At 32.8% G+C, this 14,262-nt stretch overlaps 1 protein-coding gene across 1 annotated transcript; it reads right to left on the reverse strand.

The window, feature by feature from the left end:
* Window positions 1-758: 758 nt before the first annotated feature.
* On the reverse strand, window positions 759-12,911 carry LOC127729928 (thrombospondin-2-like). Its single transcript, XM_052237910.1, has 5 exons — window positions 12,769-12,911; window positions 8,377-8,532; window positions 7,623-7,772; window positions 6,887-7,036; window positions 759-1,199 (listed from the first exon to the last, which is right to left on the reverse strand). The coding sequence occupies exons 1-5, from the start codon at window positions 12,860-12,862 to the stop codon at window positions 883-885; spliced, it is 867 nt and encodes a 288-aa protein (XP_052093870.1). The 5' UTR covers window positions 12,863-12,911; the 3' UTR covers window positions 759-882.
* Window positions 12,912-14,262: the final 1,351 nt, after the last annotated feature.

Consider the following 14,262-nt stretch of genomic DNA (forward strand, 5'->3'; position numbering starts at 1 on the left):
AACTGGACTTTGAATTAATTTAGCGGTCCGTAAGTGTGAGAGCTGTTAGACCTGTACTTTGTGTCCTTTGTTTTTCGGTTAGTTGTTTTGTACTTAGTACCAATTTGGTGAGTCAAAATCTTTCCAACTTATTTTTAGTTTTTGTTTGTTTGGTGCTGTTGTACCAGGTTAGAGTGAGATTAAGCACTTGCAGGCATTTAAACCGAACCCTTTGCCCGTCAAAGATTTGGGACCCGTGGTTTGACGATGGTTTGCTAATTGATAAATCAATGTGACCGAAAACGTCAGTCGACTACTCAAATGAATTGTTGCCTTTTGATGACGAATGTTTACCCATTTTTTCGTTTATTGTGAAAACTATAGTAGATAGAGAGAAACTGTAATCTGTAAAAATGATGAACAGAATAGATCTACTAATAATTGACTGAAATCATAAGTAGAGTCGTTATAGGATATATGGCCCTTAAATGACAATGCTTACATTTCTTTGCGTTTTTTGAAAAAAAAAATTTTTTATAATGTGAATTTATTCCAAATATCGGCAGCATTCGTAATAACACAAAGTTGTGTTATTTCTAATGTTGTCTGACATTATACAACAAGTGCACTCGAGCATTTTGTATGTGGTATACTAGTATGTCGGCATTTTACAGGTCGTGGGTTACCGAAGACATTATGATATATTCCACCAATTGAGTGCTATGACATTATCGAATTAATTCAAATTGGAGTAATTCTTCAATAAAAAATTTTAATGAACGAAGCTACTTAAGATCATACTGAAATAAAACAGTATTTATAGTTTTCAAATGTACTTCTATGAACACTTCTTCTATCCTACTTTCTATATTTTCTACAATTTGTATCACGTGCTGTAATAGTCTATATGTCAATTTTAGGTGCACTTAGTCTGGGATGAACCTTTTTCTTTCTAGATATCTTTTTTGACTGACAACATTTGGTGAAATCTGCATAAATAATAAGAACCACTGGTATAATCAGGATTATAACCCCTACATAACCCATTAACGTAGCAAAGGGCCTGTTGTCACGAGCTGATGTTCTACGTCTGATTGCAGCCGATGTATTCTTTTTGTCAATGGTCAGGTTTGCTTTCAGATCGACTAATTCTCCTTTCATCATTTCTTTCTTGTCTTCTATTGTAAGGTTTTCTGATTTCAAGTTAATCCATTTGAAAACTACAGAAAAAAAATTTGTAACTTTAGCAAAACATGGTCTGTATCCTAAGTCACAATTTTTTTTATTTTATTTTTATTTTATTTCTTATTTCGATTTGTTATGTTAGAATCAGAATCAGTTTGTTTCTTTACTGGATAAAAAGAAAACAATAAAGATTAAATAAGACAATTTTCAGACATTTTCATTCCTGGTTTAACCAAGTCCGATATTGCTCTGACGTCTGACTGTTTATTTAGGGACTTGTACGGCCCCAGAAAGTTCTCCAAAATGCCTCAAAGCAATCTCGGTCTAGGTTTGAGCAGGACTTGCATGTTATTAACGTATACCGTTCGATGACGGCAGAGCAACTTAAAGGATGTACACATCTGAGGAGCCAAAAATTTCTAGAATTAAACTTTTTTTCTTAACCTGATTTTTGGGTTGATATGACTGTTAGAAAGTAATTGACGAAGAAAAAATCATATGGTGGTGCACTTCTTTTTTTGCTACGGCCATTTGAAAGTACCCCATTTTTAATGATTTTCCCATTTTTCATAAATTTTTACCCATTTTTGGGCTATTATCATGAAAAAAATCAGTTTCACAATTAAACTTTTTTTCATACTTTCACTAAAGATGAAGTGGACCAATCTGAATAAATCTAACTTAAAAAAAACTATAGGTTGGTGTTAATATAAGAAAGTTTTATAATATTTTATTGCTTTTTCGTGTCAAATTGACCATGCTGTCAATTTTGTAAAAAAATTGGAATTTTTCTCTTTTTTTTTAGAACAAAAATCATATTATTTCAACTCCTTTGTTATAAATGATTGAAAAAATTCATATCTAAGAATTTTGAAATGAAAAAATTGATATGGGATGTACATATTTTTGGTAAAATCATTTCTTTGTACTCTTCACCCATTTTCTCAACATTCTGACTGATGACACTGACCGGATTGGTTATAAAATTTAAAAAAATTATTACTCAAAAAATACTTATTGTAAGTACACAATTTTTTCACAGAGTTTAGTTTGATTATAATATTTTTTAAATTCATTGACATTTTTTATTTGTATCACATATTTTGGAAAAAAATCCCGAACGAGATTTCAACGAGACTGAAACATCAGAAGAATACATCCTTAAGTAAGGTCATACCTGTATGTTTGATAATATCAATAATGCAACAAAAGAATAAATAAGGTTTAATCTGGTTTTCATCCCCTTAATATCAAATGATAATTCTAATTAGACAGGTGGTGTGTTTGCATTATTTTCCGCTTCTAAGCTTTAAACATTCAGATGAACCTACTTCATAATCGATTTATTAGTTGCTGTTTAACATAAAGCAGTAAATATCACACGTTCTAATGCAATTCTTTTGTAACGACGATTTTCATTGGACGTTGACAAATATTTTGAAGGGTTAGATTCCACGTTCTACCAATCCGTAACTAAGGAAAGCAACTATTTTGAATTCAGAATTTTTTTGGTATGTCATTTCTCAAAAAATAAACAAAAAAGTCACATTTTGTGCCTCAAAATCTTCTTTATGTCAGAATGTAAACCATTTAGAATAGTATAAATACTTCTAGTGTTTATGTTTGACATCGGGAGTACACCTATGACATCACATTGTTTAGATGCCAAAGACGATGTAACAGTTTCGTGGACTTTTTCATTATGGCATTTTTAAGCCAAAATATTTCCTACAATGGAATACATTTCGTAATGTCGCATTAGAATGGAAATAACTGTATTGTATTTTAAGATTGACCTTCGTAATCCGCTCCGCGTCGCTAGGTAATTTACTCAATTTGCGACAGAAAAATCTACGTTTTACGAAGGCCAAACTTAAAATACAATATGTTTTTTCCCTAATTTTACTAGATTACAAATACAGTCGGATTGTTTAGTGCTAGCTTCTGAAGGAAGACGTATCACCTTACTCAAGCATATAACATTTTAGCTCCGAGCCGATTAGTCTTTGGTTTTACTCCGTATTGCCGGGTGATTGGCGAAAAAGCATGACACACCAAATTTAAAAGTTTTTTTAACCAATCGGTAATCGATCAACGACATCCCGCACTTAACAACCACGCTACCTACAAGTCGACGTAGATCAACTTAGCGGTTCTAATTTTTTTAAACTTGGAACTGGGGTAAAGCAATATGGTCAGTTTGGTATCTCCCTTCAGATAGAACCCATGCTGCGCGGGGTGGGGGCACCCGTTTAGCTGTCGGAGCTGTATAGATACACATCTACGTTCGATCAGAAATTGGATGTTAAATCTAAGCCCAATGTTTTGAGAGTGCCATGTTCTCTGCACGGTCAAATCTTTGAGGTGTCCGTACATGAGATGTTGTAAACAAAAAAGTTAGAACCAGCAAACAATATCATCGTTTGTCCATTCGAAGAAAACTGAAATAAAAACGTTGCATGTAGAAATGGGTGTGTCATGTAACCATATAAAGAAACGACAGAGCGAGAGGATGGATTGTTCAATTTCCTACCTTCTTAATATTTCAGCAGATTGACATTGTCTGATATAAGACGGCATTTGTTAAATTTTCTTAGTTGGTAAAAGAAACTCATGTTTTTCCAAGTATTAGATTGTCGGTAAGACATAGATATTACACAGTCTATCAGTGACCTAGTATGGTATATACGCGGTCAGTAAATATTGTATCGAAACTCTAACTTCGCTGTCGACTCTGTACGTGCATATACCATATACCACTTGCGGCCTGTGTATTATTTACATCACGGACAAAAATCTGTCTTAATTCACGTACAAATTTTGCCATGTATAAAGTTGATTTGGTCAGGTACTGTAGAGACGACAATTTAAGAAGCCGTATTCAAAGTAGTTATATATTTTTGTCTGAACTCTAACTGCTTCAATTTCCACCGAAATATGATCCTCGGAACTATGCTTAATGACATATATTCACACAATGCTTACGCGATAGACTATTGTGACTACGAATATAATAATTAGCAGATGTGGTATGGTTGCAAATGACACAATCATCTTCCCAGTCAAAAGAACACAGTTGCACATAAATACATATCATCGTACGGCCTTCACCAAAACTTCTACCATATAGTAATCTATAAAAGGTACGTGATGAAAAATGTGAAACAATTCAAAAGAAAAAAACCAAAGGTCTGAATTAAGCTAATAACATTAAACTAAAAACAATTGTTGTAAACAGCAACCATGCAATGACAACTATTTAATTAAAGGCTCTTGGCATGGGAAAGGCATATAAGATGTTGCAGGGTTGAACATGTTTGTGAACGCTATATCCACTCCAAAACCTGGGACAGTGGTGTACAAGTTATAACACTCAATTGAAAAAAGGCTGGGCTCATTAGATCTGAACTAATGATAAAAGACACAACGTACCAATGTACGAGTATTTGGATTTACTGAAGGCTAGTTATTTATTTATAATAACTTGTGCCTTGAAACATACAAATTTATTTTACTTGTAAACACTGCTGAATTATTCAAGCTGTTGTGCATATAAAATTTGTACACTATTTGACTTTCAAAATTATCAATACTTTTAATCTTGCCAGTTTAGTGTTCAAAGCTGCAAAATTTGTATAATACATTGCAAAGCTCTGATGCATATAAAATAAGTTATAAAGTTTTCAATTTAGTATTTATATATCAATATCTCCTATTATATCGGTTAAAATTATTTTTCACTGTATGTATTGTCATCTTATAGCTATTCCGATGTTTATGTTGTGTCTAATATTTATAAAAGGATATGTGACGTATACGTCAATAAGACAGCAAACCCAACGACAAAACAAAATTAAACTGTTCCCAAAAGCTCAACATACAGTTTTCCAACAACAGACTGTTGTCTATACAATTTGTCAAGCTCTAGAATATTCTCGAAATAATCTTTTAAAAAAGACTATTTGGGTCATTTTTTTAGAACAAATTATCCCTTATATTTCTGACAGAAGACTAAGTAAAGGAACATACATGATCATACAATAAAAAGCGGTACAGGAAAAGTTTAACACTTAACTCTAAAATAACGGTTTAAAAGCTAAAAAAAAACAACAGTTATTCAACAATTGTATATAATTTATACTTATCAAAGAATGCTCACAGCTACTAAATACAAACTCAAAGTACTTAGCTTGTTGATATGCTATCATGACGTGCTATGCCCTAAAATCGGCAACTGTACTTCATTTACGATTCCATAGAGCAAAGTCAAAATCAGTACAAGAAGACGTGATCTTGTGCATTGCGCAGAACAAACTGCAGCGAAATCAAATGCAGAAGACAAAAGAAACATTTCGGTTTTGCTTCAGAATTGATGTTTACCGCCAAGGATTATTTCTGAACTGTTTAAGCTTAATAAATAATTTTATCGTAAAAAGCTGTTTGCAAAAAGAAATTATTCAACCGCAGAAGATCGATCATATTTCCACAATAAATCTCTATATTGGTGATCTAAGTTGATAAAAGTTTTGACCAATTTATGATAACTTTGAAATGTATATTACGAAAAGGAGCACATCAAAGGAAAATAAAATAAATATTAACAACAAGAAAGAAATAGTTGTTCCATTTATCATAAAATTTACTTGAAGATTAGCATGAAAAATTGTACTATCAAGTTCTGAAAAAGGACATCGCCTTTTATTAATGTGCGATTTACATGTAATTCGTTGATGTTGTTAAAATGTCTAGCAGTGGTGTTTCTTTGGGTCTTTTTGAAGTTTTGGAAATTAGTGTGACGACTATTTTTCACTGAACTAGTACACAATTTTATTTAGGGGCCAGCTGAGGACCACCTCCGGGTGCTTGATTTTCTCGCTGCGTTGAAGACCCATTGGTGGCCTTCGGCTGTTGTCTGCTCTTTGGTCGGGTTGTTGTCTCTTTGACATATTCCCCATTTCCATTCTTTATTTTATTGTAAAAAAGCGTGAATCACGAAGTGAAAAGGAATATATTCTGCATTAAGAAAGACCCAGGTAGTCCATATTGATATTATCAAGCACAAATAAATGACTTTAATTTCTTTGAATGCCCAATTAGTGTACTTTTCTGATTTATATTACCGAAAATTTTTACGACATCAACATTTTCACCCTTACTTATCTTAAAAAAAATAAGGAGATGTGGTATGATTGCCAATGAAACAACAGTCACTGTTAGTTTCTACCAAAGTTCAAATGAAATGGATGTAGGCAACCTTACAGCCTTCGACAATGAGAAATATCCATACCGTATAGTCGGCTATGAAAGATATGAAACAATTCAAATTAGAAAACTAACGGCATTTTATCAAATAGAAACATAAATTTTACGTTTGATAAGATTGTTTTGAAGTATACTATATAGAGTCAAGAAATCGTAACTGTCAACAGAAACACACTTATCTTCAATTGAGCGTCGTATATCCAAGAATTCCAAAGCATTACTACACAGTACCACAACACACATAGCAGCATCCAAACTAACTAACTAACTAAAAGACCATTAAATTAAATAGGAAAATTTCAGTCTGATAAGATCGTGTGAAAGTGTACGATGGAGTTAAGAAATGTTAACTGTATGCAGAAGCAAATTGACATTCATCAAGCGTGCTTATCAAAGACTTTCGAAGCATTTTTCACACTTTGGAAATAGTAAATACGTCTACTCCCATAAGCTTTCTTACCTGGACATTTGGTCTCATAACAGACATTTTTTTTGATGACTGTTTCATTTATTTGTACCAAAGGTAAGAAACGGTGTTTCGTCTGATACTGCTTCCCTTCTCCACAAGTCACAGAACACCCTCCTAAATTAGCCCACACACTCCAAGATTCTAAAAAAAACTTTCAATGTTATAACTCTGACATTTTGTACATGGATCATTATCGTACTCTTACAAATGATGATGATGATGATGATGATGATGATGATGATGATGATGATGATTTTTGTTTCATAATTTTTCTAGGAATAGAATACCTTTAAGTTAACTTTATTTGGCAAAACCTCTCGGAATTTTGAATCCTCACTGCTCTCCAACTTCGTACAGTATTTGGCCATTTAAAATATTTTGATTCGAGCGTCACTGATGAGTCTTTTGGAGACGGAACGCGCGCCTGTCGTTCAAAATTTTTATCCTGATATATATGATGTGGTTTTTTTTTTACTATTTTTCTAAAATAAGAATATTAAAATAACCAAAAAAGAATATCTACATCCAATCTTACTAAAAAACAATTTAATTAAATAGAAAAGTTGCTGCCTGATAAGATTGTGTGGAAGTGTATTATAAATTAAGACATGTTAACTGTATGCAGATACAAATTTACAGTCAAACGAGCGTAGCTTATTAAAGACTTTCAAAACATTTTCCACACTTTAGAAATAGTTAATACCTCTAATCACATAAGCTTTCTTACCTGGACATTTGGTATCATAACAGAAATTTTCTTTGATGACTGTTTCATTCATTTGTACCAAAGGTAAGAAACGGTGTTTCGTCTGATACTGCTTCCCTTCTCCACAAGTCACAGAACACCCTCCTAAATTAGCCCACACACTCCAAGATTCTAAAAAAATCATTTAATTTTATAATCTGAAATTTTGTACATGGATCAGTATCGTACCTTATTAATGACTCTTAGGATGATGATTATAACGAAAATAAATATAACCAAACAGAGAACCTGATTTTAAGCATTTCTATCCATGATAAACTAGTATTTTTTCTTAAGTTTTCCAAGAGTAGATTACCTTAGCTTTATTGGGCAAAACCTCTCGGAATTTTGGATCCTCAATACTCTTCAACTTCGTTCAGTATATGGCCTTTTTAATATTTTTAATTCGAGCGTCTCTGATAAGTCTTTTGTAGACGAAAGCGGGTTTCGTTCAAAATTGTAATCCTGGTATCTATGATGAGATTTTTTCACTAAAATATGAATATTAAAATACCCTAAAATGTATAGTTACATCCAATCTTACTAAAAGACCATTTAATTAAATAGAAAAGTTGCTGCCTGATAAGATTGTGTGGAAGTGTACTACAAATTAAGAAATTTTAACTGTATGCAGATACAAATTTACAGTCAAACGAGCGTAGCTTATTAAAGACTTTCAAAACATTTTCCACACTTTAGAAATACTAAATACCTCTAATCACATAAGCTTTCTTACCTGGACATTTGGTCCCATAACAAACATTTTCTTTGATGACTGTTTCATTTATTTGTACCAAAGGTAAGAAACGGTGTCTCGTCTGATACTGCTTCCCTTCTTGACAAGTCACAGAACACTCTCCTAAATTAGCCCACACGCTCCAAGATTCTAAATCTACAAATATTCCAGAAATAAACTTAGATGACGTAATTCATACTTTAGATAATATAATTCTAACGCAAGAGGAAGTTTATGACCAACTCCTCTTGTTAGACGTGTCTAAGGCAACAGACCCCGACAGCATTAGTCCAAGATTTCTGAAATATGCGGCCCGCGAATTAAGCTATCCCCTAGCTCTGTTGTTCAATAAGTCACTTCAATTGTGCATTTATCCATATGACTGGAAAATAGCAAATGTAATACCAGTTTTCAAGAGTGGTTCTCAAGAAATTTTATCCAACTATAGACCAATCTCTCTGTTATCTATTATGGCTAAAACGATGGAGAAATGTATTTTTAAATATTTGTTTAATTTTCTTTCTCGCTATAAAATAATTACACAGATGCAATCAGGTTTTATGCCTGGAGATAGTACTGTTAATCAACTTATTTATATTACCCACGATATTGCCAAAGCTCTTGACTCTGGAAAGGAAATCAGAGTTGTGTTTTGTGATGTCAGTAAAGCGTTCGACCGGGTCTGGCATGAAGGCCTCCTTCTTAAACTAGAAAAATATGGAATAAGAGGGGACTTCCAGAAATGGTTCAAAAGTTATTTATCTGAGAGAAGACAAAGAGTTGCCATAGGAGGACAGACCTCTGATGTTTATAGTATTAAAGCCGGTGTCCCTCAGGGCTCAATTTTAGGCCCTGTATTATTTTTATTATTTATGAATGATATTGTATGTGACATATCATGCAATATCAGACTTTTCGCTGACGATACATCATTATATATAGTTGTTGAGGACGAGTATGCTACGGCTGAATTAATGAACTCTGATATAGAAAAAATTCACTTATGGTCTCAACAATGGCTCGTTAATTTTAATCCAAGAAAAACCGAAACCATGACCATATCTAGAAAAACAGCAAAACCCCATAATCCACCAATATATATGAATGATACGCTGATACAAGAGGTTGAAAAACATAAACATTTAGAGTTAATTTTTCAAGAAAACGGCTGTTGGGAAAGTCATGTAAATTATATTATTGATAAAGCTACGCCGCGCTTAAATCTTATGAGGAGCTTAAAGTTTAAGTTATCGCGTAATCATCTACAAGTTATTTATATCAGTTTCATCAGGCCTATTCTCGAATATGTGGGTACTGTGTGGGATAACATACCAACTTATTTGAAGGACAAACTAGAGAGCATCCAAATAGAAGCGGCTCGTATCGTCACAGGTGCCACCAAACTTTGTTCTAAAACTAAACTTTATAATGATACTGGTTGGGTATCTCTGAGTGAAAGAAGATACAGACATAAAATTATCAAATTTCACGAAATGTTTCATGATCAAGCTCCCGATTATCTTTGTAGTCTCGTTCCTCAACAACTTTATCAAGTTTATAACTATAATAGTAGAAGGGCATTTAATGTTCAAAACATGAACTGTAGAACTTCTTTTTATCAAAATTCCTTCATACCATCTGTTATTCGTGAATGGAACAGCCTTCCACAAGATGTAAGGTGTAATCCAACAAAAATCACACTTAAAAATTATTTAAATCGTGATATTAAGAAAGACCCTTCATATTATAATACTGGTTTTAGAAAAGGCCAAATACTTCACGCCAGACTCCGGTTGAACTGTAGTGGCTTAAATGAACACCTTTTCCAGAAAAATATTGTTCTTTCCAGCCTCTGTATATGTGGACAAGTTGATAGCAGCAAACACTATCTGCTAGAATGTCATAATTGTAGACTCATTAGGACACAAACCATTTACACACTATCAAGGTATAATATACAAACATTATTATCAGGTAGTGAACTCATCAGTGATGAGGAAAACGAAAATATTTTTAAAGTTGTACAAAGTTTTATTTTGGAAACAGGGAGATTTGGTTCATAAACTTTTATTTTTATGTCGATTTAGATGTTGAAATTTTATAATTTATAATTTAACCTTATTTTTTGAAATATTTACCTATTTTCACAGCTACATGCGAGACCATAATTATAAAAATGAGTTGATCACATTTTTCGATCAAACTGACTTCTGAGTAACGGGCAAACCACAGAATAAACATGCAATGTAAATTGAAAATTATATTATGCGGGTTTCTTACACTATGTTCCCAATTTTGTCATTTTTTTTAAGGGAGACGGATTTATATAAGTTCTTCTTGTTTCCGAATCCCTGTATTTCTATTGTACAATTGTAATTTGTGCACTTTTGAAAAAATAAAATATTGTTTAAACTAAGATTTAAAAAAAACTTTCAATGTTATACTCTGTTATACATGGATCATTAGGATGATGATGACGACGAAGACGAGGAGGAGGAGGATGATGAGGATGATGATGAGGACGACGATTATGATGACGACGACGATGACGTTGATGCCGATGCCGATGCCGATGACGATGACGATGACGATGACGATGATGATGACGATGACGATGACGATGACGATGACGATGACGACGACGACAAGGAGGAGGAAATATCTGTCTGATCAGATTGTGTCAAAGTGTACTTTGGAGTTAAGAAATGTAACGGTATACAAAGTGGCATTCAAAGGAGTGTAGTTTATCAATTAGATATAAGAAGATGTGGTATGAGTGCCAATGAGACAACCCTCCATCCAAGTCAAAATTTATAAAAGTAAACCATTATAGGTCAAAGTACGGTCTTCAACACGGAGCCTTGGCTGACACCGAACAGCAAGCTATAAAGGGCCTCAAAAATTAAAAACATTCAAACGGGAAAACCAACGGTCTAATCTATATAAAAAACGAGAAACGAGAAACACTTATGAACCACATCAACAAACGACAACTACTGAACATCAGATTCCTGACTTAGGACAGGTGCAAACAATTGCAGCGGGTTTAAACGTTTTAATGGTACCAAATCTTCACCCTTATCTGAAACAATAGTGTAACATCACAACATAGAAAAACACACTATAAAATATCAATTGAAATGGCTTAACTCAATCAAAAGATATAAACACCGGTGATCTATGATACAATGCAAATACAAAATAAATAAACTAAGGGAAGAATGATTAAAGTAATATGTTATACCGCTGTGAAATGTTAAACATTTTAAGAAAAACAATATACTTGAACAAAAATATCAGCCATTTGCAATTACTTTAAACACAGGTAAATAAAAATAATTTTGTTGTTAGGTATACGTGTACAGTTCAGATAGAGAAAGGAAATATTTTTACAAAATAAATAATTTTGATGTATGAATCATAGTACGAAGAAGTGAAAATTTATAGTAATACCAAACACTTATCAAAGCTGGTATATAGACCAGATATAACCCTGAATAACATTAAATAACAAAAAAGCATTACAATTAGTATCAACAGGTCATAAACAAGAAAGTACGATTTGAGAGTACTCGCAGTTACTGACAGCTAGTTAAAAGCCAAAAACAAATAATAATAAAAAAATTCGTAAGGGTTCCGCGGAACCCAGTGTCTCGCCTACTTTTGTGTTAATCGCAGGCTCAACAAAAATGAGAAAAAAAAATAAAAATATTCCTCTCTATACTATCTTTTGATTGTAAGTAGCTTCTGTCCAAGTTTGGTAAAAATCCGGATAGTTTATGAATCTAGTAAATGTTTTAAAAACTTAAACTGCAGACTGTATGTAATGTTAACTGGAAGAAAAACTAAGTCCATTTATAAGTAAAATACGGAAAAAATGGAACAAAATTTTAACAAAATTTCCTTCTAGATACTAGCTTTTAACTTAAACAATCTTCTGTCCAAGTTTGGTACAAATCCAAGATAGTTTAAGAAAGTTGTTAAAATTTTAAAAACTTTAACCACAGAGTGAATGTAATGTTAACTGGCAGAAAAACTAAGTCCATTTATAAGTAAAATACGGAAAAAATGGATTTTTTTTTTACAAAATTTACTTCTGGATACTATCTCATGATCATAAACAAGCTTCTTTCCAAGTTTGGTAGAAATCAAAGATAGTTTAAGAAAGTTATTAAAATTTCAAAAACTTTAACCACAGAGTGAATGTTTGTGGACGCCGCCGACGACGACAACAACGTCGACGACGACGACGGAATGTAGGATCGCTATGTCTCGCTTTTTCGACAAAAGTCGAAGGCTCGACAAAAATCATGCATCAGAGACTAAACGCATTCAAAGAATTTTTTTCGCACTCGATTTAGTAATTACATTTATTGATGTAAGTTTTCTTACCTGGACATTTGGTTTGGGTGCAGACTACATCATCAGTGTCTGTTTCATATTTTGCTTGGCAACAGTCGAAACGAATTCTGGATCGAGTCTGCATTCCTTCTCCACAAGTTACCGAACATCGTCCTGAAGAATCCCACTCAGTCCAAAATTCTGGAAAAATATTTTATAAGTCATGACTAAAATGGATTTATGGATCATTATCTTCATCTTATACAGGACTGTTAATGTTGACGATGATAATTACGAATGTCTGCTTAAGGTGAAATTGTACTTCTTGCGTCAAATCACAGATTGTACATACAACTGAGGTACTGAAATATTTTCGCATTAACTCTTTCAAAATAGATGTACACTGGTATAGAAAGCATGGAAAATAGGTGAAAACGTTTTTATAATTGTCCAAAATAATTAAATCTCCAAAACCAATATATAGACATTTCCTAAAAAAATGACATGTTGTTGTCACGATTTCTGGTTGATTTATATGAAGACGAAGTCCTCAATAACAGTAAGAAAACCAATAAAAATCAAAATCAATAAAAATCAATATACCAGGGAATCCAAAATCATACCTTTTTTTTACATTTGCATTTGTGAATTAGTCTGTTGACTGAGGCTGCCATGTTGTAAAGCATACGAATTCCCGCTGATTATCAAACAGGATCATAAAAATAATTCGGAATTCGTCCTTTTTCACAGGTAATACTTACCTCTGATTATAAAACTACCATAGGGTCAACGACTTTTTTTTAGATGTTGTACCGATCTGTTGAAAGATCGCCCTTTAGCGTTTTATAACGCAAGGACGTTACGCTTATTTCAACAGTTTGTGGTATTTTTAATCAAGAAAACCACTTTCACTGGTTTATTCACGGTTCTCCAACATTTGAAAAATCTGATTCACGTTTATCCAAAAAGTGTCAAATAATAGATGGACTTGGTGTTGATATAATAATTACAAATGTTGTTATATGTAAGATATTGTGCTACCTGTATACGATGTATCAAATATTTTTCATATTATACTTTTTATAATATATGTCAAATGGTAACTAAATTCATAAAACAATTGAAAAATGAATGAGCTTTAAGTATAAAAATTACGATCTTTTAATACTGTTCATCTTTTGATTATAATCTTAACATTCATTTATATATCAGATGGGAAGAAACAATATTAATAATTTTTATAAATAGGTCATATATAGATTCCACCACTTGCCGAGCTTTTTTAATAACTGCACACCAATACATCTACATCCTGATAGCCATACGTTATAAAACTCAGGCCAACACAGAAGCCAACCAGATACCGATAATGTATGGGGGTATCCAACGTGTTTTGTTTAAGAAATACAAAAAACATCGACAACAGAACGTCAACGTTTTACTTCTGTCAGGAGAACCTACCTTGCACGACTATTCCAACAAAGCCACCTTCCTCGTCCTCGTGGAAATTTGACAGTAGACTGTCTAGTATATTGAATTGAACTT

Source organism: Mytilus californianus, unplaced genomic scaffold, assembly GCF_021869535.1.
Source record: "Mytilus californianus isolate M0D057914Y unplaced genomic scaffold, xbMytCali1.0.p SCAF_2, whole genome shotgun sequence".
Taxonomy (NCBI): Eukaryota; Metazoa; Mollusca; class Bivalvia; order Mytilida; family Mytilidae; genus Mytilus; species Mytilus californianus.